The sequence below is a fragment of the Juglans microcarpa x Juglans regia genome, chromosome 7S (genome assembly GCF_004785595.1).
Source record: "Juglans microcarpa x Juglans regia isolate MS1-56 chromosome 7S, Jm3101_v1.0, whole genome shotgun sequence".
Lineage (NCBI taxonomy): Eukaryota > Viridiplantae > Streptophyta > Magnoliopsida > Fagales > Juglandaceae > Juglans > Juglans microcarpa x Juglans regia.
Genome location: NC_054607.1, coordinates 9409758 through 9436940, shown reverse-complemented (window position 1 = coordinate 9436940; position 27183 = coordinate 9409758). Strand labels below are relative to the sequence as shown.

The window sequence follows — 27183 nt, the reverse complement described above, 5'->3', positions numbered from 1 at the left end:
AAACCTCCCTTGATCTATTGAAATCACTATCTACTAGTAGAAATTATCTAGGGAGGGAGAGAGATATTATTCCTTTGTTTTGTTCTCTCTCACAGTCACGCCTGTCATTTTAGGTCCAATATGTCGGCACCAACACAGATATATATCTTCCTTTTCTAAACACATAATTATCCTTTTTTTTTTTTTTTCCCTTGAGAAAAGGACCAAATTGCTCCTTTTTAATTTTTGTTGGCTCCTTTGGGATCTAAACTTTAAACAAATGGTAAGAGTCGTTAATCAATAATCCAACATGTACAACTTTTCCAAATTATTAGGTCAGTTCAGGTACAGAAATAGTTTCATCTTTTTTTTTATTTTATTTTATCTTATTATTATAATTTTTTTATAAAATATAATAAATAATTTATTTTTTTTAAATTTTAAAATAATAATAATATTAAAAAATAATATTTTATTTAAAATCATATCATTTCAACTCACTTTTCAAACACAACCTTATAATTTATGACTAACGATCCTCATCATCTTCCTCGGTAGGACCCTTTTTAGAACCCAAACCAAATTTATTCCCAGCCCAGCTGTAGAACAAATTCCAACTAAATGTTGTCCTTTTTTTTTAACACTTTTTCGTTCATTTATAATATGATCATTAAATTGATTTTGACTTTCGTTTGATTAGACCATAAAGTCTCAAAAATTGTCTACTCTAAATTTTTAAAAATTAAGATTTTAGAAAAGTGATAATTTTATAAAAATAAATATACAATTTTTTATATAATATATTAGATCTATTTTATAATAAAAATTAAAATATTTATAAAAAATTTAATCAAAAGAAATATAAATATACAAAATAGTTTTATAAAATTTATTATTGTTCGTATAAATTTTTTGAACAGCAATAAATATTATTTATGTATTTTTTTAACATCGAAATTAGAATAAAAAATTAAGAGAATATTGGCTTATACAGATGAAAAGTCGCTTATTTGTTTACCGAAAGCAAAAAGTCCTCTGAAAAGACGAAAGAAGCGGTTGAATGATGGATGGCACTGTGTTTCTGGTCGAGTGAAAACAGGGAAACAGTATCTACACCCAAAAAAAAAAAAAAAAAGGAACAAAGAGCGATGAGACTCGAGATGAAGACTGGTGAGAATATTTTATTATTAATATAAGATGAGTAAATTTGTACTCTTTTAAAAAAGAAATTATTTAAATTTAGAATCTATATAAAAAAAATCATATTTAATTATGAATTTTACTTTTTTAAAAAAATGTGCAAAATTTGCAATACTCTAAAAGAATTAACCATGAATTGGATAAGTTTGTAATAAAAATGAGTTTTTTTTTTTTTAGGCTACCTATAAATTTTGAGGCTATAAATGGGATGGGATTTTAGTTGAGAAAATTAGCTATGTTTGCATTAATGATCCAGCTCCTTCCTTGTCTTGGTGGAGGGCCTCCCCCACAGTCAAATGAAATTATTAATAAAAAGGATAAGTATCAGTTATTATTTATTTTTATAATTTATATTTTTAAATTTTTTTTTATATAAAATGTGTGATGTTTTTTTATAAGATGTGGAACGTAAGATATTGAACAGTAATTAATTTGAAAATTTTTCAAAAAATAAAGCTAAGACAAAGCAAAGAAGAAAGGGTGGGGGAGTGTGGGTACTGTACTGTCTTGGCGTGTCCCCCGCACCCAACACGGTCTCTCTCTCTCTCTCTCTCTCTCAGAGTCTTAAGTCTAAAAGCCACTCCCGCATTGGGTTTTTTGTTTTTTTGTTTTTTTTTGTTGCCTTTTGCTTATGTGCTTCCAATGCAATTGTCTATGTCTGCTGCTTCTGCACCCTCTCTTCAGTGCCTGCAAATGGGGGAGGAATCCTACTTTGAATTTCTCGTTATTATTTGATACCCTTCTCTTTTCTTCTCATCTTGTAGCCCTCTAGTTGGGTATCCTTCCAAATATGACTTTCTTGTTGTTTTTCTATCCATCCGCTACATTCCTCTTCTGTTTTCACTTTGTGGGTACCGCCTCAAAAATATGAATTCCTTACCGTGATTTGACCCCATTTCCAAATTTCTATAGTTTCGGCTTTGTTTGTACCCTTCTTATGGCCACTTGATTACTCTCATCCCCTCAGTTTCTATTTTTCTTTTTAATATTTTGTTCGTGGTTTGTTATTTTGGGTGTACACTTATTCGACCACGCACGAACGGCACGGAGGTGTTCATGGAACTTGATCTGAACTATGCAGTGACTGAGGTGGAGAAGAATGCATATTGTAATGGGGACTGTGGCAAGGGTGGTTGTGTTTGCTGTTTGTCCTCTTCAACTTCTTCATGTTCTTCAAATTCGTCTACAGCTCCTGTGTCATCTTCAATTTATCTGGAGCTTTGGCATGCTTGTGCTGGCCCTCTCACCTCTCTGCCCAAGAAAGGAAATGTGGTTGTCTATTTCCCTCAAGGTCACTTAGAACAGTCTGCCTCATCCACTCCTTTCTCACCCATGGAGATGCCAAACATTGATCTCGAACCACAGATCTTCTGCAGAGTTGTCAATGTCCAACTACTCGTGAGTTCCGAGTTCCTTCTTTTGAATTGAATTGTGTGGAAACTACTTAAAATTCAGTTTCTCCTTTTGAATTGACTTGTGTGTACTTCCTTCTTACAGCTTCCTCCAATTTAGCTCTTACACAATTTCATATTCTTTGTTTCTTTTAATCTGGTTATGATATTTATTCTCTTGAAACAGGCTAATAAGGAGAATGATGAGGTCTATACACAGGTTACTTTACTTCCTCAGCCAGAGGTATGCTTCTTAATTTCGTACCATGGCTGCATGGTTCCAATAGCCCATTCGTATTTTAAGTACATAACTTTTTTTTATCTTTTTGAGTAAGGGGGTTGTATTAAAGTGACTTGTGTGGTTCTTATTTCTGTTAGAATACTAATTCTTTCTAGGAGGTAGCTCAAGAATATGCTATTGTAGTGATGATGTCAATTCTGGGTGTTCTGTAGTTGGTGGGGAAGATTTTAGAGGGCAAAGTGCTTCAAGAGTTGGGGGTGGATGAGGATGGAGGTGGAGGATCGCCTGCAAAGTCTACTCCTCACATGTTCTGCAAAACCCTTACCGCTTCTGATACCAGCACCCATGGGGGGTTCTCTGTTCCTCGTAGAGCTGCTGAAGACTGTTTTCCTGCTTTGGTGAGACTTTAGGATGTTATATTATCAGCTTTTAATTAAATAGCTTAGCTGAGTCATTGTGAAAGATTTTTTTTTTGTTTTGTTTAAATGTTAGGATTTCCCTTATTGCAGGATTATAAGCAGCAGAGGCCCTCTCAAGAGCTTGTTGCTAAAGACCTGCATGGGGTGGAGTGGAGGTTCCGACATATTTATAGAGGTAATTTTGAAAGAACTCGGTCATGAGGTTTATCTGAAGCAAATATTGATTTAGTTTAATGATATAACACTTGACAGGTCAGCCAAGGCGGCATCTGCTCACAACAGGATGGAGTGTTTTTGTAAGCCAAAAAAACCTTGTTTCGGGGGATGCAGTTCTCTTTTTGAGGTATATATGCTTAATCAAATTCCTAATCTCATTTTGGACTCCACATGGTAGTTAGCCCATTTCATTCTTTTTATTGGAATTGAAAATAAATTTTATATTATTTTCTTCATTGAGAAATATCTACATGACCACACAAAAGGCACTATGGATGTCAAAATGTTAAAAGGTTTCAACATATGAAAATAAATTGAGAGATTTCATGTGCTTCCTAGTTGAGCTAAACAAATAACAAAAATCTAGGGGATAAAAATTTCAATGATATGCCAACATAATTTCAAAACCTCATTTTCCATTTGGTATCCAAATGTTCCCAATTGTGTCCACTATCTATTATTCCTAATATCTTCAATTAATATGTTGGTCTTTCTAGGGGTGAAAATGGAGAGCTGAGGTTGGGAATTAGAAGAGCTGTACGACCTAGAAATGGTCTTCCTGATTCAATTGTTGGCAATGAGAATTCTTATCCAAAAGTACTTTCTCTAGTAGCCAATGCTCTATCCACAAAGAGCATGTTCCATGTTTTCTACTGCCCAAGGTACTGCCGCCATCATCCGCTAATTTAATTTAAGAAAGTTAACCTTACAGATTATTATTGAAGTTGTGGTGGAGATCTGCTGAAATTATAACAATGACAAAATGATTGAGATCAATATATATATATATATATATATAGGAGAACTTTAGGGGTTTTGGAAGTTCTTGAAACTGCACCTAAAGAATATATACACAGCATTCTCCTAATAAAGCAACAATAAATCAAAATGATTGAATTTTTTCCATTTTTAATTATCTTACGTGAATTCTTGTTAGGATAGATTATTTGTAACTGCATATATACATATAAACATGGATCAGTTGGACCTTTGATTTGTTACCATTTTTTTTTCTCTTTTCACCTCTCCCCTTCTTTACTCATCTTCATTTGCTGACTAGATCCTTACATGATGGTTCATACTTCGGTCCCTCAGCAATACTTATATTTTGGCTAGACCACAGGTGGTAAAGGGCAGTAAGCCATGAAAGTGATGCAAAATAATCAATTGATATTGTGTGTTTGTGTGTGTGTATTGATAGTCATCCTGCGTGTGTGTGTGTGTATTGATAGTCATCCAATGAGGAGGATACAAAGGTATGCCTTGTCAGCTTGGACATAGATAAAGACGAGAGAGCAAACGAAGTTCATAATTTTCTTTTTCCTTTTCTTTTTTTTTTTTTAATCAAAGTGGGTCCTGACAATGTTTTAGAGAATAGATTAACATTTTTTGTGCTAAAATCTTTGGTCATTTCCTCCTCAATATAGATAACTAAATAAGTAATAAAATCATCCTTCATTTTTTTGTGAAGCCTTTTTTAATGATATTTTTGTGGTAACGATTGAAACTAGAAGATTAAACAAAATAAGAATCAATTTATTAGTCAAATGATATATCTTTGACTTCCCATTTTTAACCAATACTTGAATGGTGAGGCACACCAAGGTCAAAATGTTGCAATTGGTATCTCAAATGAATCTTTTCTTGCTACGTAAAAATTGATGGAAAAAAAGACATAATTTTGCAAATTATTCCTTAATTTGGACAATAGAATGCAAGTGCACAATTTCAAAACAAAGTATGAACGCAATACACTAATGCAGAGCATACATATAGTATGATTTTTTATGATGAATACATAAATATATTATGATATGAGACGGGAAGAAAAAGAGACTCACTTTTGCATAGAAGCATGGATGTGAAAGCCAAAAGCCAATGAAAGCTATATTACATAATTTAGTTATTGTATGCAATAATATAAAATTCCAAAATCTTAAGACACCTTATATTTGTATTGATAAGGACAAAAGGAATGGAATGGAGTGGTTCACGGAGTTGTTCTGTGTTCCTGCTTCCTTGCATGCTGCTTGGATTAGAAAAATATAAGGAGCTGAGAAGCCATATGTGAGACGGGTGAGATGGAAAGAGAAAAGAGAATAATGAAAAGAGGCTGTGTGCCATGTGATGTAGTGGAGAGCATAGAGAAGGTAATTTTTTAGAAGTCTGCCAGTCATGAGTTTTAGCAGAGATTGTCATGTTCTAATTTGTTGTGAGCCTGTGTTGATTGAGATTTCTCTTTGGCCTTCTTTTTGGGGGGGGGGGGGGGGGGTGTGCACGGGCTAATGGTAGCAATGGCTTGGGCTCTATATTCCTTTTACCTGGAAGTTCTGGGAGGTGTGGTCTTAGAAGAAGCCTGGGTTTTTATCTTTTGCCTTTTTTTGGGAGGGCGGGGGAGACATCCGTCATTTACATTTCTTCTTTCTGGGCGTAGAAGTTGGTAAAGAAATTACTTATCAAAAAAGAAGTTGGTAAAGAAATCACTTTTTGTGCCTATCCTCTAACATGGTAATGTTCATGGGGCTACAGTCCATCAAGCCAAATGGCAAACTTCTTTTTCTGTTGGCTATAAATATAGCTTTAGCTATTTTCTTTAAAGTAAGTTTTTCTGTTAGTGGGCAGCGCCATAGGTACATAAAGCTTTTGGTGTATGTAGGGGGCACCACTTAACAAAATGGAGAGAAAAGTCCCAATTCTTCCGAACACAGGACGATGAAGAGAAAATTCTTTCTTGGAAAGGTTCTCTTGTATGCTAAGAGTGTGAGATTTACATGTATTGATTTTGAGTGGTTTTCATTGCCCTTTTTAAACTCTATGTTTTGTTAGTAAAATTTTTAATGGTCATCTCCACGTAAGGAACCACCTAAATTTTGGTGTTATGTGATTATTTTGTATTTTTCTATTTTGATTCTGATGAATTGCATAACCATCATTGGCATTTTCTTTCCAATAGTCAGATGAAACTACTTCCTCCACAGATGAAGCCTGTGACTGTTGTAGATAGTTACTCTATACATTCCCAAAGGTTCTGTTTACTAGTATCTCATTGTCTACTGATCCCTCGAAGAATTGTAATAGATGTATTGCTGGAGTATTTTTGTCAATGAACAAATAAAGAATTTGAGAGGCACCTTATGTCTGAAATCAGACAGGATGCTTAGCTGAAATTAGAGTGCCTAATAGTTCTAGGGAGCATTAGTGGTTTGTTTGACTGGAATTTGTTCATGTCAGGTGAATGATTTGTAGCTTGGAAGTTTAACTAGCTGACAAATATATGTGAACCATGGGGAGACTTGAGTATATTTTGCTTAATTTGAACTAAAGGGGAATCTTTCAATCCATTTCCGTGACCTCAGACAATTGTGAAATGTGTACTGTAATAATACTATAATTGGTCACGGATAACCTCTCATCAGCATAGGACATAATTTAGGTGGGATCGAGGAGGCACCCAAAAATCTGAGAAACCCCCTGCTTTGCCCCCTTAAAATATGACAGACAATAATATCCTCACTGATGACCTTTAGCTACCAGTTACAATGGCCTAACAATTATTTGATTTTGTTGTCATCATTGGTTGAATTGTTTTTCAAATGTGGTGTTATTGCAATGGGGTCAGAATACACGCTAATCCGTTTGTTTCACATTCAGTGAAGTAGACTTGAAAATCATTTTCTTTTGTTTGGATTCCAATGCATTTCAGCTTAGTAATTTAAAACGTTTCAATCACATAGGAAGCTGTAAAAACGTACATCAAGATCTCTAAATAGTTTTTATAAAAACAATTTAAGATATGATGAAAATTTTGTCAAAGAAATCTAGGGTCTGTATTAATGTGTACGAGATTAGAGATATTGACAGACAAATAGTCATTGGATAGTAATCTAAACTGCCTCTCCGTGGTATTCCTTATTTCAAGATAATTCTTTCCCTCCTCTCTCCCCCTGTGAAAGAAAAATTGAATCAATGCATTTTGATGGTTCTTTTAGTTGCTTTCTTTTTGTGCCTTTTAGAGTCTTCCAAAATTGAGAAGCATTAATCATGTGGTTTGAAGTTGTAGCTGTTATGTGCGTGTAGATTGGAAAATGCATCTATATGTAGTTTTACTGTTTGCTGAAAATTCTAGTGATACTTGGTCGCCCATAGGCGTGGACAAAAAGAACTCTTAACATATATGGAAATGTTGAATTGCAGGGCAAGTCATGCAGAGTTTGTCATATCCTACCAAAAGTATGTCAAAAGCATCACCAATCCTGTAACAACTGGAACGAGATTCAAAATGAGATTTGAAATGGATGATTCACCAGAAAGAAGGTCTTCTACGATTTCATTTCGTCATATAGCATGACCAACAGGTTTTCTCCATCTTGATTCTATTCTCAGAATATAATGTCAGATTATGCATTCTTGCAGGTGCTGTGGTGTAGTCACTGGAATAAGTGACTTGGATCCCTACAGATGGGCCAACTCTAAATGGAGATGTTTGGTGGTGAGCTTCCTTATTTTTCTTAAATATTATAAACTATGATGAATGGTCTTAAATTTGAGGTAACATCGAATTTTACTTGCATGATTTTGCTGGCTATTTTCTTCATCAATGAATATACACCATTTTATCAACTTGTTTTGATGTGCCTTCTCTTATTCTGCTATCAACTTAGTACCACACCCCCACCCGAAAAAGATAAACAAAAAATCATGCTAAAAAAAAGCCCTCGCCTGGAAATTTCCATTGATTATCCAAATCTCTTAACCACACCACTCTGGAACCGAATAATTGTCCATGCAACCACTCTTTATCTGTAGGTCATTATGTCCATCAGAATGAATTTTTGGTCTGACCCTAGTACCCATTAATGGACACTGCTTTCATGGAATTTATATGCACCTCATGAATAGACAAAATAACCCATCCTTTTTGTGTAATGAAATTCATTTGAGGAACTGGAGTTCTCTAATGACCAGGTTGTGACCATTTTAGTATCTATTAACCCTTTTATAATATCTGACAGATCAGATGGGATGAAGATATTGCAAGTGATCATACAGATCGAGTTTCCCCATGGGAAATTGATCCTTCTGTTTCTCTCCCGCCATTGAGCATTCAGTCTTCTCCACGGCTTAAAAAACTGAGGACAAGTCTACCAATAATCCCACCTGCCAACCCGATCACTGGTACGGATATTCTCAATGAGAGTGAAAAAATAGCATTTAGTTTTCTGTATTTTCTAATCCATCCACCTTTTTTGTGTTCTGGTTTTTCTTGCAGTGAGAGGGGGTGGGTTTTTGGACTTTGGGGAGTCTGTTAGATCCCCTAAGGTCTTGCAAGGTCAAGAAAAAGGTTTCAGATCACCCTTCTATGGATGTGATACTGTAAACCACACACTGGATTTTGAGATGCGATCCCCTGCACATCAAAATCAATCGTCGATTGGGATAGGAAAGTCTAATATTGGTGAGTTTTTGAAGATCCATCCCACCACTTACTCAGGCTTTGCGGAATTTGATAGATTTCCGAAGGTCTTGCAAGGTCAAGAAATATGCCCATTACGGTCATTGACAAGAAAATCTGAGTTTAGTTTGGATGCTTGGGGAAAACCAAATCCTGGTTGCAATGCTTCCAACATGTATCAAGAACCAAAACCCAATTTTTTCCCCCTGCAAGCAGAGACTGTTCAAAGCTTATATCTTCCCTATAATGACTTCTACCAAGCTGGCCAAAATCCCAAAATGCGCTCTCATGCAACTAACGTACCAAGAGAAAATGTCTCATTCAACCCATCTTCTATTCAGACAGGGGTTATGACAAATGAATTTGGACTGCAAAATCTACAAAACGAGCGTCAGCCAGCTGAAAATGTGTCCACTGCCCCCACTTCAGGGACAACTATGAGAAATCCAAAAGATGAAAAATTTAATGGGAATGTGGCTGGCTGTAAACTTTTTGGGATTTGCCTGACTGGGGAAACTCCAAACTTACAAGTTTCTGGTAAGAGGAGTTGTACTAAGGTAAGCTACAATAGCATCAACTTCGGATAATTCCGTGCCTTTTTTAACTTGCTCACTTACGTTACATAACATTAGTGAAGGTTCACAAGCAAGGGAGCCTAGTAGGAAGAGCCATAGATCTCTCAAGACTGAATGGATACAGTGACCTGCTTAGTGAACTAGAGCGGCTGTTTAGCATGGAGGGCCTTCTACAAGATCCGGACAAAGGATGGCAGATCTTGTACACCGACAGCGAGAATGACATGATGGTCGTTGGGGATGATCCATGGCAGTAAGTCTCCTTTGTAATAACCTTCTGTCATTTGTTTAGCCATTTCATTGCGTGATGGCAATGTAATTAAATAAAATTATACCCCTAGGCACATTTTCAGTGACAGAAATTTTCTAATTTAAAGTGATAAACGCCAATTTGGCAAAATTCTTATCATTGAATTTGAAAAGAAATGGCTGGGATTTATAAAAATCCACCGGATAGATTACCCTACAAAATATAGAGGATCTTAATCCGAAAGGAAAATCAGATACAGGATGGTGAGGATCTCTCCCTCTCACCCTCTCATTATAATTTTTTTCATAGTAGCAACTGAAAAAAGTTGTTTTTAATGGTGGCGATAACAATAATATTAGATGGACGTGGCCTGAGCCCTAAGTTTCCACACATTATGCACAAGATGGCATTTGATGAACTGATTTTCCTTTCCTCTACTTCATTAAGCAATATAGTTGCCTACTTATATAGGTCATGACAAATTAAAAAATAATGAATGAAGCAGCAGTCAAGGATGAATTTCGAGGAGATAGAGAAATTACATTTATCTATGTTTATTGTGTACGATGGCTATTGCGCCCACTGTGCAACAGAACCTGATGGCACTGTCACACCTACTAATGGTTCTCTTCGACAACCTTAGATATAAATTTTGACTTGTATATGATTCTCTTTTTTTTCTCTGGTGGCAGTGAGTTCTGTGATGTGGTTTCCAAGATCCATATATATACCAAAGATGAAGTGGAGAAGATGACCATTGGAATGACCAGTGACGATACTCTGAGCTGTTTGGAACAAGCACCGACGGTAATGGAAGCCTCGAAATCTTCATCAGTGGGTTAGCCAAAATTCCATTGGATTGGGGTTTACGTATGAGTATTGTCTTAATTATCATTTTTTCTTCCTACGTTTGTATGTGAAACTTATGGACACCTGCATCTGGTTACTTATCTCCTGTCTAGTGAGCTCTAAGTTCAGTGGCTGCCACTGACAACAGGACATATAGAATAAGTTCAGAGCTGTGTTTCTCCTCATGGATATGTAGTGCTATTACCAGTAATGAGTGTAGCCTGCTCTAGTTGGTTTGTGTTGTATACAATTATTGGTTTGTGGCATTGTGTGAAAAGTAAAGCAGTTGTTTGTCCATCACCGGCAAAGCTGTTCCTTCACAGCGAGAAGACCTTTATCCATTGTGCTGTTACTATTTAATAAGGGTAAGTGCAGCAGGAATAATCATTTGTGGGATAGAAACAAAACAAGTCAGGTGTTAGAAATGATTTTTTTTCTTTTTTTAGGTTTATTTTAAAACAAACAAGCATTTTTACAGATTAATGAATGTTGATCAAATAAGGTGCGGTTTGGGTAGTGAGATGAGATAGTTTTAGTTGAAAGTTGAATAAAATATTATTAGAATATTATTTTTTAATATTATTATTATTTTAGAATTTGAAAAAGTTGAATTGTTTATTATATTTTGTATGAAAATTTAGATAAATTATAATAATGAAATGAGATGAAATGAAACACTTTTACTATCCAAACGAAGGCTAAGACCTTATTTGTAACACTTCAGCTTAAAGTGTTCATTTCGCGTGGCCCATGGGCCTCAATTATCTTTTTATCTTACATTTGAGCCTTTAGATTATTAGTCGGACTTTAAGTTGTATTAAATAGTGGGCTTAGGCCCGTAGTCTTGACTAGTTGCAGATTGTGCTTTATTATCTTCTTATTGCTTTTAAGTTTAGGTCCATTAAGTGAGTTATATGTACTGAGCAACTTTGCTCGGGAAGGATCATCTAAATAGTAAACAAATATCAATTTTCTTCTTCTATCGTCTTTTTCTTTCGGAGGTACTCACCCTCGAAGTGAGATTATCTCTTAACCCCTTTGGGTATGTTACATTATTAGTAAATGGTAACTCTGCTTTTAAAAAAGAAAAGAAAAGTAACTCGTACCTCAAAAGAAACTTCCAAAAAAACAAAAAAGTTTCTCTGCAATGAATAGCGGTGCATATTGTGTACAAGATGGCGCGACAAAAGAAATGTAGCATTTTTTTTTATTTGGTACCTCTTGCACAAACAAAGCATTTGCCCATATAAATTAGCATTACCAATTTTTGAGTACAATTAGCAAATCTTTCGTAATTAGGCAAGGTGTAAAGTGTACCACTCACCAAATCATGCAAGGAGACCAAGAAGACATTGGGATTTTGGCAATAGTGACCAACAGGGCTAAGTGATTATATAGACTTTTAGAAGAAAATATCTTTTTTGCGTACATAGAGTTAAGATTTAGCCAAATTGACTTCCATTACTTAAGATAGGATCTTTGGGAAAATGGGCTTTGTGATGAGCCTATATTCAACCCAAGATAAGGCCCAATATGAAGCCCAAAGCTAAGGCCCAATTTGGTAAGATAGGGAGGCTCAATGAAAGGCCCAACAAGCTAAACTAAGGGCTAATAACATGGCCCAACCCAAAGCCCAAAACCAAGCCTAGCCTAACATATAAACTTGGAGCCAAGTTTCTAGACTTGGAGACCAAGCCAATAACCTTGCTCAGTTGGCTCTAGGAATGCAACACCTAGATCTGAATTTTTTACCATGGCTAAACCATGTGGTGCCCTAGAAGACCTTGGATGCCAAGTTTTGCCTTCCACCATTATTCATGAGACAAATTTGGAAATTGGTATGACACTATAGGACAAACACATAACATGATGCCATATAGACTAGGTATTGGCCGATTGACTCAATCTCACTTCTTTTAAGAAAATTTTCTGAAACTAGCATCTTTTCTCTTGTATTAGGTCAAGCATCAACAAAACTAGGCTAGGAACAAATGCCAGCACATGTCATGCACATTTGAGACATGTCAAAGACGTGTACTCCACACAAACACCTTACTTAGTGTAATCGGATACCCTTCAATGAATGCCATTGGTTTCTAATCAAACTTGTATATATTTTTTTAAACAAACTCAGCCCCTCTCAAGAATCAAATCTGAAATTTCAAAACTAGTGTAGGGACAAGAGCTTCATCTTCTTACACATTCAAAACAGGAATAGCACACCTAAAGTTCAGCCGAGTACCATCATGAGCTCACACCATTCAACAAACAAAATCAATCATATTCCCATGCCATAAACTTCGTCTCTAAGCTTGGATTAGAGTTCCAAGATTCTGACTTGACCCACACATGTCTTATTTAGTCACAAAGACTAAAAAAAAAAAAAAAAAGCCAAATTGGTCTTCTTGACCGATGCACATCTCTTTCTCCATCTTCCATTTCTTTTACAAGATTAAGCCAAGTGGCCCCTACCTTCATCTCTCTCATTCACAAGAAATGAATACCTCTGCACCTACATGGACTCTTAGAGCTGAATTGGTTAGGAATCAAGTGGTATTAGGCGATGGTTTTAGTTTGAGAGGAAAGTTTGCATAGTTAGCCGATTCTTTTGGGAACTTGAACACCTTTGAAAAATTTGAAGTCTACACCCCACACACACTTAGCTAGGTCTTCAACCGAAGGGAGACAAAGAGGTTCTCCTAGCTGCACATGAGAAAGCAAAATGAAATACAATCATAACACTCTACCTAATTGCATCAAGATGAATTACCCTTCTCAAATTCAGTCAAGCCGTGTGATGCTTAGCTTCTTACATGATTCTCTTATTTTTTTTTAGCCCTATAAATAGCAACCTTCCTCCCTCACCTTCATCCACGCCACTTTCAAGAGCATATGAGTATTATGTGAGAAAACATCCATAAACACTAGCTAAGAGAAAAACCAAGCACCTTTGCAAGGGAATTGGTATTGAGTGGCCCTTAAAGCTTCATATTGGTAAGTGATTCTGCCATAAATCTTTATTGAAAGATGGGTTAACATGTTCAACTTTGATTTGTGATATAAAAGTGAGTTTTGGGTTGGATTTGGTAATGATTAATCGTTGGAAAGCTTACTTAGTGCAAATTTGATGTTTGGTTGGTTAATCGTGTATAAGACTTGGAATATGATCATAAAATGTTTAGATATGAAGTGATAAGCTTAACTAAGGTCTTGGGATGATAACTAAGAGTTGATATTTGGAGAAAAACTACATGCCATGCCAAGTTTTAAGTTGATATCTTGGATTGATCATCACACATGTTTCGGTCTTTAATTAGTTGAAATTATCTTGTGAGATTTTGGTTAAATTTCTCAAATCGTGTTTAGTATCATCTGAAGGCATGTTCTTAGTATCATTAGCAATTGGAATATATGATTCCTTAAATCTCTTAGTGTTCATAGGCAAAGTATAAGCCATAAACCTCATAAGTAGTCACGACTTTGTGAAATGATTTTCATGATGATAGTAGTTATGTTATAGATGATTATATGATGATAAAGGATATAAATCTAAGGTAATAGTTTGATAATAAGTGTTGTTTTGATGATTGATTTCGGCTATAGGCTTAAATCACATATAAAAGGGATATGATGATATGCACGACCACAGGTTGAGTAGATTTCTCATTGTTAGAGTATGATTCTAAAGCTTTATATGGATATAGAATATAGAATATATGAGCCTTGTGAATTGTGATGAAGTTTTGGGATCAAAATGCTAATAATCAAGGTTTAGGGTGATATATGCAATTTCGGATAATGTGTGGACATATTTGCTAATTTGGATTTTGTATGGTAAACTTTGTAATGTCTAACTTTTAGTATATCTCTTGTTTCAGCCACACAACCCTTAGAAGTTGAAAAGTTTGTAAGTTGGCTTCTAACTTACTCTTAAATAATATTTATATGACTTTGTATAAACACAACATTCATGTTATAAATGTTATTTTGAACACGGAATGTTATATGTTACACAATGAGCATTCGGTCATTTATATGACATGTTGATAACTTGTTAATTTTGCATGAACATGTACTATTGAGTATGATACATGAAAATGTCATTTCTGCATGAAGCATATTATATGTCATGAAAAGAAGCAAATGTCATGAAATATGTTTTGTCATGAGTATAACAGGAAAAACATTGTATCACCACCCAATGTTAGGATGGGGAGATATCTTAATGGAACTCATTTGTCCACTCTAGAATGACTAAAAATGTAGTGGTAACCCATAAGTTGACGAAGAATAGTCAACGAGCTTTGACTAATTCCTCTATAAAGGATTTAGGTGAAATCATGGATATGACATCTAATTTTGGTGGGTGCATAAGTATGAAAAATTATGATTAATGCATTGAAAGATATATATGCATAGTTCTGATGACATAGTTTCAACTAAAGTTGCACTACGGTCAGTGGTAGGTACTCACAATGCAAATGGGGAGTCGTGATGTTACCATATGTTAATAATAATTCTGATAAGAGAAATGAGATATTTTGAAAAGATGAAGTATGAGATGTTCTCTGTAAGAAAATGTGCATCAAAGTTTTCTGGAAGATGGTGAGGAATCTAGATGCGAGACAAATATAGTTTTTATGCATCTCATGTAAGCATTGCATGTTTATTATTTGTCATGTTTATATTATCTTTGTGTATATTGGTTGTTAACTTACTGAAATTTCGAGAAATTCCACTATGGTAGTCCAAACTACCATTCTCCTCAGAATAATAAAAGCTATGAAAGGACCAAAAGATGGTGAACCAAACCCCGGCTGCAAGTTGGAGCTGATTGTGTCTTTCTTGGAGATGGTCTTGTACACTATACAATGCATCAGAGAGATGCTTTAGAAATGCTTTAGAAATGCTTTGTACCCGCTATGAACCCAGTTTATATTAAGGAGATGTGTTCTCCATAAAGATATTGAACTATTGCCTTACTACTTGGACACCTACTAAGTAAGGCATTTGCTATGTTTAATTAAAAGTTGGGATGTTTTAGTTTGTTCTGGTATAAAAAATTTTTACAAGTCACATTTCCGTTGCGAATTATTATATACTGCTAGAAATATACTAAGAGGTATTGCATACTATCTATCATGAACGGGGAGAGTAGCCTTGTGTTACATATCCCAATACTCCAAGTCTATGTTCCATCCCAAACAAAGGTTGAGAGTGTCACATATAAAGGGTCTCTAAGTTTAGTACAATTGGGTCTCCTGTAATGTCCTTGTGAGGAGCTAATTATGTATTAAAGTCAGGTGTTGGAGGCAACATAGCATGGGAATTTATTTTGTATTAGAAATAGAGATTCAATCCGCATACTTGCTGTAGGAATGAGTTGTTAATTTTCACAAACTGTAATGCGCATTTTATGCATGGATAATGAACAGAAGACAACAAGTGAATCTGTGGACTTTTATCGTCGGCCCTTTGACATTGAACAAATGCATGAGTTTCAACCTTCAAAACTCTATTTGAAAACTTTATTTGGATATTTTATAAATAGTATATATAGGTCTCGCAGCAAATACCGCGATTACACATCAGCTTGTAACTGGCATAACTCTTTAATCTTAGGTCAATCACTTGTTTGGTGTATAAAGACCTGTTACTAGCTTTGATCTCACAAGTACATAACAAAGTGGTATTAGATCGAGATAGCATAATCATAGATGGATGAGCAGAGGACAGGAGAATGATGATATTGTATACATGTCTCCCAAGTCCCATGTTCCATGCTTTAACAGCACAATTAGACCAAGGCCATTCCTAATTTGAGTATGAGTACTGAGATAGGAGAAAGAAACCATCAGCATACTAGAATTATGCAAATCAATTGAGCATTCAACTGAAAATCAAAAAATTGAGTTTTCCCCCATTGAATAGATGATGAGAATCCAACAAGTTGGATTTGTAGTGTAAAGTAATCTTTCTGAGTTCCAGCCAATTCCGACAAAAGACCAAAGTGCTGTTAGCAACATAGGAAGATGAAGATCGGTTGTGGCAGAAGCAGGTTTGGGATTAATCCATTTATTGGAGGAGGTGGACTTTCTTCTGGAGCTCTGTTACTCATCATCCTCACACACTACACATCACACACCACACACCACACTTATTTTTATTTTTAAAATTTTTTTTATTTTTCTTAAACTAATTGAATTCTTCTACTCGTCAGCCATACACTACACATTTGATAAGAGAAAAAAATTAACAATTAAAAAATTATGTGTGGTGTATAGTGTAAAGATGACGAGTAGAATTTTGCACGAAATGGAACGAAGTGGGCTCAGACTGTCTACCACAATATTTACCATGGAAGAAAGTACATGGGGAAAAGCATTTGAGGCATAAATCCTCATCCGATTTTAGAACTAAGAATCCGGCTCTAAAGCAAAAACATAGATCAATTAAGATGATGAATCAGTGTAACCAGACAAGAATTTCATTCAAGATCCTTTGAGAAATCGGCATTTACAGAATCCATAAAAATATGAGGCCACAGCATAAATTTTTTTGTAAAAACATTAGGCTTTGAGAATTCTACAGATTCACCTTTATAGTGTCCTATAAATGTTTTGTGTGAAAACATTCACATCCATGTAATGAATCGATAAGCGCATATGCACCTTTATGAGAAATTTTTTCTTTGGTTGAAGCAAGCTTTCACGCTTCACTGTAAAGAAACATGAACGGCAGGGGCTGCATAAATGATTGCCCTGGATGAGGAACAGACCACTAGGGCATGCTTTAGTCCAGCAACTGTGAAAATTCTCACAGCTTCTCTCCTACTGCTCCTTGAAGAGTTCACGACCTATAATCATTCTTCTAATTTCACTAGTGCCAGCTCCGATTTCATATAGTTTGGCATCTCGAAGCAGCCGACCAGTTGTATACTCGTTCACATATCCATTACCACCCAGGCACTGTATAGCCTGCAATATTGAACTTATTCGAGTGAAACAGTGGACAAACCATTTTGTGGGAAGTGGGAAATATACTTGTACGGGTGTAGCATATTATTCATTGAATGAACTCCACTTTTGCCAAGAGGGGAAAAAAAGAAGAAAGAATGAACTCAATTGTTGCTATAGTGCTATTGGTCCCAGGTCAACACAAGGAGGGACTCTGTTGGATTGGCTGTCCTTATTTCTCAGTGAAAAAACCATTGGAATTTTCTTTTCACAAGTTGGTTAAAATGTTATTAAGATGAGAGGAGTGTTACCCCAGTTTACAGAAAGTATACAACAAAAAGAAGATATCCACCAAACTGGGAAAAGGGAACTAAAGATAATTTGTTATGCTAGCATGGGCTTTTTTCTTTAGTGGACGGGGGAAGAAAAATCGCAAAGTAATAAGATTGCATCAAATGATATATTTCAAACAATATATAAGCAAAACAAGAAATGAGCACAAATAAGTGCTGCGAGGAACTTTCACCTGCAAAGCCACTTGGGTGGCTCTTTCGGCTGCACAAAGTATAACTCCAGCACAATCCTGAAAATTTGTGTTCAAGTAAGTTGGCTTATGTTTCAGTTTAAGCATCCTATGGTACTATACGAGAACCTCATAATTTCTCTCTTCCATTATTGGACACTCTAATAGTCACAAGAATAAATAAGTAAAGAAATAGCTGAAACCAGAAAGCATTGCATTTGTTAAGAAGTCATTCATAGAATCAATAGAAAAACAGAAAAGCCACATTTATATGAATAGGAAATGAGCTTTGCCACTCATCATCCCCACACACCACACTTATTTTTATCTTTTATTTATTTATTTTTATTATTATTTTTTTTTATTCTTCCTAAACTAATTGAATTATTTCACTAATCATCCATACACCAACACATTTGGTAAGAGAAAAAAAATTCAAAATTAAAAAATTGTGTGGTGTATGGTGTGAGGATGATGAGTAGAATTTTTCATATGAAATTTGGTACAAAGAATAAGAAAGAAGCCATTAACCCAAATTTCTTGAGCTAAAATGAAAATGGAATTAACCAGAAATCATGAATCAACCTTGCGCATTTATTCAGACTTGGTCAAAATTACAATAAACACATGAATGAAAATCAATAGCTAACAATATGCACCGCTAGCAATGTGTAGATTATGATTACCTACATGGAGATGTATAATGATAAAATTGGATCTTCAGTCCACCTAGAAATTTCCATGTGCTTTATAGCTGCTATTATGATGGCAATTATAATAAATATTCAATCGTAGATATCAGTTTATAAACCTTGAATGAGGGTTTTGAATGTACAAAAAAAAAAAAAAAAAAAAAAAGCGATTACCAAAACAAGGTTTGACCCTAAAGAGAAAAGGCACATATATAATCTTGGAGAATAGATTATCCTAAAAGAGTTAGCAATTAGAAATAGCCCAATAATTTATATCACACTTAAAACACTTTAACGACCATACAACAGAGGAATTGATTAACCAGTATTTGCAGTCAAAACAGGTCAGTCTTCTTTACTTGCCAGACCATGAATAACAGTGGTGCTACCCAATAGACAAAAACTGAAAAAAAAAACAATGGTACAAGACTACAAGTGAGACATAGTTAAGAGCTTTTATGGTTGGAATGGATGTCAGAAGCTCCACCATAACTGGCAAAATTATTTTATTGTAGACATATGTTTAAGAGCTTTTATGGTTGGAATGGACGTCAGAAGCTCCACCATAACTGGCAAAATTATTTTATTGTAGACATATGTTTAAGAGCTTTTATGGTTGGAATGGACGTCAGAAGCTCCACCATAACTGGCAAAATTATTTTATTGTAGACATATGTTTAGAAGATGAATGGATAATGATAAGACAGAAAATATTGATTAGAGACCCTAAACCTGGAGAATATATACTTGGACCAAAATAAAGAATAAAGGTAACAAATAAAAATAAAAGAAAAATAAGTGTCAAATAGCACCTTAGGGTTAACTTTTCCATTGTCACAGTCCCTTGCAACAGAATACACGTAGGACCTGGGGCAAAAAAAGATATAGTTAACCACTGCCATGTGAAAATTGATGACTCAAAACCACTGTCATGAAATCAGAATCACACACCTTGAGGACTGTAAAGAAGTATACATGTCTGCAAGTTTACCCTGTAATTTCGGGTCATAATCAGCATAAGAACTAGATACATGAACAGAAATCGACTACACAACATCTGAATGAACACTTGTGCATATAATAATCATGAACCTGTATAAACTGAAATTCTCCTATTGGACGACCAAACTGCTCTCTCTGTCGAACATAAGGAAGAACAACATCAAGGCATGCCTGCATGATACCAAGAGGCCCAGAAGCCAAGACAAGCCGCTCCAAATCTAACCCTGACATCATGACATAGACTCCTGAAATCAAACGCAAACATCCATTAGAATATCACGTTAGGACAAAGACTAAAATTGAAATATACGAGAGTGTCTTCATTACTTGCTAGAATGAGAATCAGAAACATCTCAGTTGCATTATCACAATAACAATGTTTAGACCAGTGGCAACTATGTTTGCTTAAAACAATCAACACAACCAAAATTACAAGAGTAGTCAAATTTAAGCATGCAACATGCCATCACTGGCAGTAGAGACCCGGTATCATTAAAGTGATTCGTTTCTAATAGCAAAAGTATGAGGAATGCAAGACCTTTTCCTTCCTGCCCAAGAACATTTTCTTCTGGAACAAAGCAATTCTCAAAGACAAGTTCGCATCTGCTCAGAACATTGCCAGTATTAGTATAACAATGGAAAAGAGGATCAGGAACTGGGATTCTACATAGATAAATTCACTTAAAGCAATGTAGACATACGTGTCACTTCCTCGCATCCCAAGTTTGTCTAGTTTCTGGGCAGTACTGAATCTGCATTTAATAAAAAAGCATTTGCTTTAAAAAACGTAAAATCAAGGATGCAAGATTTGTTGTTTCAAACTCCTATGGTTAAATAGCCTGCTTAATTTTGGTGTCAAATCATTTCAAGTGATTTTCAGTGAAAAATAAATTTAGAATCATTTGGTTATAAATGAAAGGAATAATACCACCTTGTTGTAGTATCTATTCATTTACCTACTGTTGGAATACAATTTAAATAATTAAATGTACTTCTTCCCATCATCTTAAACTATTAGTACAAGTGGTGATTTAACATAATATCAGAGTAGAAATCTTGAATTCGAACATCGACTCTACACTTCACCACCCATCTAATTAAGGGGAGGTGTGGATAGTGAGTTGAGTTGAGATGAGAGTTGAAAGTTGAATAAAATATTTTTAGAATATTTTTTTAATATTATTTTTGTTTTGGGATTTGAAAAAATTGAATTGTTTATTATATTTTGTTTGAAAGTTTTGGAAAGTTGTAATGATTAGATGAGTTGAGATCAACTCATTATCCAAACAAGGCCTAAATACTCCATGTGTTGGGCCCACTTATGAAGGGAAAGTCTGGTCCACACATAAGAGGAAGTGCTAAAATATAATTTAAATAATCAAAATTTACCTCTTCTGACTAGTTTAACCTTTTAGGACAATTGATGATTTACACCTATTTCAAAATATACTTTCTACAGCTGATGTGGCAGTCACAATCATTTCTTAAATAGCATTGATCATGTGACATGTGACTGCTGGTCCAACAATTGCACCATGAAAACCACAATGTATATTAATGCTAATTGAAAATAGTGTCTATGCCATCTATTAGTCACCATTACCAAAACCCACTCTTGGACTGGCTACAGACTATAATGAGATAATTGCTTGAGTACATTTCACAATGACATTCAATAAAATGTTTGACTTGCACATTTGAAAAGAGAACCAGTGAATCAGCTTTTGTGCAACTACCCAGGCATTCCCTTCTCGATGATGAATGCCGTGATTCCTTTTGAGCCAGCTGTGATGTTCGTTTTTGCATAAACAACCTGGCCCAATACTCAAAACCAGTTATAACATATTTATATAAGAAAAGTAGTGCAACGAAGAAAGCAAAATTGATAGTTGTATAAGCTATATTAAATTCTCTTTATCCGTGCGTTTTTTTCTTTTCCCTTAAATTAATTAATAGGATTAAGAAAAATTGCAGTTAGAACTTAGATGATGTACGATTGTCTACATGCATGACTATCTAAGCAAATATGCTGATTAATCTATTTACATGCAGAAGAATATAGCTCAGAAGCAAACAACTAATTATTCAGAAATTTTTTATTTTTTTCCTTATTTTCTAACTTTAAAGGGTGCCTATAACTCAAAGAAAGAATTGGCTCTTTGTCCCTACTGTCAATTAAATGGCAAAGACGAGTGTCAGGATAGTATCTTGTCAACTGGAACTGAAGAAAAAAGAAATAAGCTAAGCTCGCATTCTTTACAAAAATAACAAGAAGATATTGTATGCTAAAGAAGCCACTTTATAAAATAACACAATCTCTGACCACTGAAACATAACCTCACAAGATGATGGGCTAATGTATGAACAGAGCTGGCATTGGTGTTTCAGACTCAAATAGAAGCAACCTCCTGCTCTATGGTTTATATGTTTTAGTATTGAGATTAGTTTCTTTCCAGTAATATTTGAGACACTAGAGACAGTAAAGAGTTTAACACTGCCATAGAAAGTAATGGCTATTTTGTGAGATTATCATGAAACTAGTTATTTATGTATTGAAACATGTTAGCCTATTCTCTCCACTGAGAACTATAAAAATTCTGAAACCCTCTCCATATTAATGAGAAAGAAATTCAGAGTGTAAATTTCAAGTATACGCCATATGTTTTTTTATAGGTAAATTGCACACCATATGCTGGCTGACACATATCTTATACAGAGGAAACTGACACCTATTTTGCCAACATATAATGATTGCTTTGTCCATTCTACATGCAGTATACAATGAGCTAATTTATGATGATAAGAAACATGAAAACAAGAGGAAAGCAATTCCTACAAAATACCAATGTCTGGGCAACTGGGCCATTGGTGCACCACATCTTGTTCCCGCTTATAATATAGCCCCCATCTACACGGTCAGCCTTGCATTTCATACTAACAACATCAGATCCAGCTGAAAACAAGAGAGACAAATCAGCCACCCTACATTAAGAAAAGCTAGGTAGCCTTCAACAACATCTATAATATAAGACCAAAGCAGAGTACTAGCTATAAGTTACCATTGGGCTCACTCATTGCAAGAGCTCCTACATGCTCCCCACTGATAAGCTTCACAATAAGAGATTCACTTGGTTAGCCACAAAGAAGTCTATCACACCAGAGAGAATTGATTTGACAACAAAAATTGAGTATGTGAGAGGCCAAGTGGTGTCATGCATTAGAAGTGGCAGAAAAATTCAATTCAATTTATAAGGAGCGCGCAGATTACCAAAATTAGTAAAAAATATGACCATATTAAGGATTATACAATAGGCATATAAAGTCTATCACATAAATATACTTTTGACATTGATAAATCAGTGGAGTTCAATTCCTTTATCGCATTCTCATATTCAAATTTCTCTCTTTTGGACTCATCAAAAGCTTGCACTTCAATGACATTTCCTGGGGGAGTGGTCTACCTTCTCTTCTCCTCCGGTTCTTATTATAGCCTGGTTGGGTTCTTAATATCTCCTTGTTCAATAAACTACCCACAGAATCCAGAAATAGCACCATGGGCAACACCCATCTCCCTCCCCTCAACCCTACTGCCTTCCAAACTTATGTACATTATACATAATAACCCATTTCTAAAGGCTGGTCTTGCATCAAAGGATATAATAAAAACCTTAATTATTGCCTCTAGATGAGTCTAAAAGCCATGCTTGCAATTCCATTTCGTAGCCTCATATATGTCATAATTACTTGAGTGAACATAATTTGCTTAGTTTGGTATCCATTGTAAACTGCTATATCAAATATCTTCCGATGCTTTACTTGATGAACCAGTTGAACAATTAAGCATAGAACAATTTGAACATATAAGAACAACAATAATAACACAAGCAGAACAGATCTTGGTTATAAAATAATTTCAAGTTGAAAATAATTTGCATTTTGGCAATTTATATATTTAGCATAGTGATCTTTTCAAGTATATAAATAATCCACTAAGCAGCATTAGTACAACAAAATCAAATTGAAGTAAGCCAATATTTGTCATCAGAAATAATAAGGCATGGTTATAAAATTTCTAATGGAAATAACTAATTTAAAATGGATCAATATAGAACCTTTGGCAAGTATTTCTCCTTCTGAGCAGGGTTTCCATTCCTCACCTACAAAAGGAAGGAAAAAAGCGGGATTGAGAACAGTTAAATGACACCAGTGATTATTAAAAAAAATGAATATTGGTTCTCTAGATTACCAACTGATTAATGCACAGGTTAGAATGGGCACCATAAGAGAGGCCAACAGACCCAGAAGCACGACTTATTTCTTCCATTGCTATACAGTGATACAAGTAACCAAGACCAAGTCCTCCATATTTCTCTACAAGAGAACCAAGAGTTAAGTACTGGATTCTAAAAGTCTAGTACAACATGGTCAAAATAAAGAATGAGCTGAAATACTGAACTAGTACTTATGCTGGACTATATTCAAGAAAGTTTCTAAATGACGGAGATATAAACACATATTTCAGTTAACTTAATAAAGAAAAGTCATTTGGAAATGGTGAGAGTACTAAACATGAGTTTATTGTAAAATTACACTAACGAATTCATGTCATGGAGGGAGCAGTGGGAGAATTTGATTTACTTTTATCCATTTGGAAAGTATGCCACTCACACACACTCTTTCCATGGATAACCAAATCATGCTTTGCGAGTTAATTGTGCATTAAAAGCACATAAAGAACTCCAGAGTTCTCGAAGACAATTCTCCTACATATGTTTGTAGTTAGAGTGTCCACAAGAGATCAATTCATAGCCCATAGCAGCACTGATTGCGGCCAAAAAAAGGATGTCACGCACATTCCCTGACTCCAAATTCCAACTATGAGACGGTTGTTGGCATATGATAACTACAAATCCAAACAAATCCATCCCAAAAATTAATGCCAAAACTATAACACATATTCCATATACTGCAGAACCAATTTATAATATACAAAAAGAAATTCCAAATATTAACTTTCTCATTTTAGTGAATTAATGAAGATCAAAACAGAACTCCCGTTCGGGTACAAGAAGTGTTTCATCTCATCTCATCTCATTATTACAACTTTCACAAATTCACACAAAATATAATAAACAATTCAACTTTTTCCAATCCCCAAAATAATAATAATATTAAAAAATAATATTCTAACAATCTCATCATCATCCAAACGGAACCTAAAGTCTTATACATAGTGAAAACACTACCTGGTGCTGTGATTCCATGGAGGTTGAAATCACCCATGAGTTTCCATAAGTTAACCTCCTAAAACAAGAAATACAATTATATTTAAACAATAAGGGAAATTATAACCATGAAAAGAGCATGAATCCTACATACCTTTGGGAAATAATTTGTTTGATCTATCTTTGACGCATGAGGGGCGATGTTTTCTTGCGCGAATTGAGCAACACTTTCTTTGAACTATATTTATTGCATAGGATGATGTCAAATTGCAATAGGCATGATGGGATTCACTTACCAAACAACAAACATATGATTGTTGAAGAAGGGCTCCATAAAAAAACAAAACAAAATTTATAGCTAAAAAGCTTCCAAGTCAGATGAAAGTAATCAAAATCCACAAATCATTTGTCTCTTATTTCCCATAAAATAGAGTCAAGCCAAAACGCCAATCCAATCCCTTCATGAGCTGGTACGTATATTACAAACATATATACCGAGAGAGAGAGAGAGCGAGAGAGAGAGAGAGAGAGAGATACCTGTATCTGAGTATCATCAAAGAGTAGAGCCGTAGAAAAGGAAGCGCACTGTCTCTTCCCTCGGAAAACAGAAGCGCATAAAGACCTCTTTGAGAAAAGCCTTTGCATTATCACTCTCTAATCTTTGTTTGAATGAAAGAGAGAGACTTTTCAGATGGAGAAGCAGATGAAGATGATGATGATAGAGAAGCAGATGAAGATGGTGAAGAAGATATGTCTGCCAGTGCGAGGAATAATTATACTTTTTTTTTTTTTTGTAGGCGAGGAATTATTACACTTACGTGTATAATAATATACAAATAGGGCTGACGACCGGCAGTTTCGGAGTCGGACGGCCCAACTCCGACTCCGACTTTGTTGGAGGTCGAATCCGACTTCGGATTCCGACTCCGACATGTAGAGAATCCGACTCCGATCCAACTCTGACTTGTCAGATCGGAGTCGGATTTTTTGACTTTTTTTTTAAATTTTTTTTAAACTTCATATTTGATCCACTTTAAAAAAAAATTGTGGTCTTTCAAATTTCAATTTTTTCAAAATTACAATTCAAACTTATTAAACTTTTGATTATAATAAAAAATACAACTAAATAAAACAAGTAACATACTAACATACATTCAAAAAATAAAAAGAAAGTCATATTTTTATATGTACTCCCATCGTCCATGATTCTATATCCACATCCAACTAATCACTACAATAAACAAATGCACCGTATACGAAATGAAGATTAAAAAAAAAGCACCATATAGTTACTATAGTATACTATTATAATTACTATGAATCTATTTTTAATTATATTATATATATGATATATATTATTATATATGAATATTAAAAAAAAAAGGCACCGTATATGAAATGAAGATTCAAAATATAGTATTACTATTTTATATATAATATAGTATTAATATATTATACTATTAGTCTATTACTATATCTTATAGTATAATTACTAATACTATAGTATCATACTATTAGTATGTTAGTGATTTAATATTATATATATTAAATCTCTAATCTCTTATACTTGATATATATATTAATATATATAAATATTAGTAATACACTAATAGTATTAGTATATTAATATTAGTATTAGTTATACTAGTAGTGATATTAATACTATATATATTTATAATGATTAGTATAACTACATTAGTTTTAGTTATAGTGATTTAACATAACTATATTAGTATAAGTTATAGTGAATCAGTGATTTAGTGTAGGTATAATACTATAAGTTATAACTATAGTCTATAATAGTATTAGTATAAATATTAGTATTAGTTAAAGTGGATTACCAATAGTATTAGTATTAGACCATAAATCTAATTAATATACTAATGTATATTAGTATTACTAATATATTTATCAAAAGGAATATGTTGAGAATTTATTAAGTCAAAAAATATAATTAATACAAGATATTGTTATATAAAATTTATATGAATAATACTTTAGTTATTATTCATTAGTATTATATGTTATTCTAAATTTATAGATTAGTGTTTATCCATTAGTATTACATTTTGATGTTATTATGCATCTTAGTTTTTATAGTATATTATATATACATTAGTATTACATGTTATTATATTTGTACATTTGTAATTTAGTGTTACAACTTACATGTAACATGGTAGTAATATTATAAATTTGTAATAGTATGATAT

General features: G+C 34.3%; 2 protein-coding genes across 6 annotated transcripts; one reads left to right on the top strand and one right to left on the bottom strand.

The window, feature by feature from the left end:
* The first annotated feature begins 1689 nt into the window (after positions 1–1689).
* LOC121241531 (auxin response factor 4-like) lies at positions 1690–10854 on the top strand. 4 transcript variants are annotated; one of them, XR_005935733.1, is made up of 12 exons: positions 1690–2577; positions 2758–2814; positions 3024–3209; positions 3321–3405; positions 3483–3573; positions 3944–4108; positions 7641–7760; positions 7860–7935; positions 8459–8621; positions 8716–9435; positions 9536–9726; positions 10416–10553. XR_005935733.1 is itself a non-coding variant. In XM_041139328.1 (12 exons), the coding sequence occupies exons 1-12, from the start codon at positions 2236–2238 to the stop codon at positions 10564–10566; spliced, it is 2352 nt and encodes a 783-aa protein (XP_040995262.1). In that variant the 5' UTR covers positions 1691–2235; the 3' UTR covers positions 10567–10854. The 4 variants fall into 4 exon arrangements, 3 of the variants coding, with proteins under 3 accessions (XP_040995263.1, XP_040995262.1, XP_040995261.1); XM_041139328.1 differs by having other exon boundaries at positions 1691–2577; positions 9531–9726; positions 10416–10854; XM_041139327.1 differs by having other exon boundaries at positions 1693–2577; positions 8716–9455; positions 10416–10854.
* A 6183-nt stretch (positions 10855–17037) lies between these two features.
* On the bottom strand, positions 17038–25751 carry LOC121241189 (isovaleryl-CoA dehydrogenase, mitochondrial). 2 transcript variants are annotated; one of them, XM_041138861.1, is made up of 15 exons: positions 25508–25751; positions 25125–25208; positions 24992–25049; positions 23992–24116; positions 23858–23902; positions 22805–22853; positions 22589–22698; positions 21482–21558; positions 20447–20497; positions 20284–20348; positions 19836–19990; positions 19695–19735; positions 19556–19610; positions 18055–18111; positions 17038–17549 (listed from the first exon to the last, which is right to left on the bottom strand). In XM_041138861.1, exons 1-15 carry the CDS (start codon positions 25613–25615, stop codon positions 17403–17405), a joined length of 1227 nt encoding a protein of 408 aa, XP_040994795.1. In that variant the 5' UTR covers positions 25616–25751; the 3' UTR covers positions 17038–17402. The 2 variants fall into 2 exon arrangements, with proteins under 2 accessions (XP_040994795.1, XP_040994794.1); XM_041138860.1 differs by having other exon boundaries at positions 21441–21558; positions 22582–22698; positions 25508–25745.
* Positions 25752–27183: the final 1432 nt, after the last annotated feature.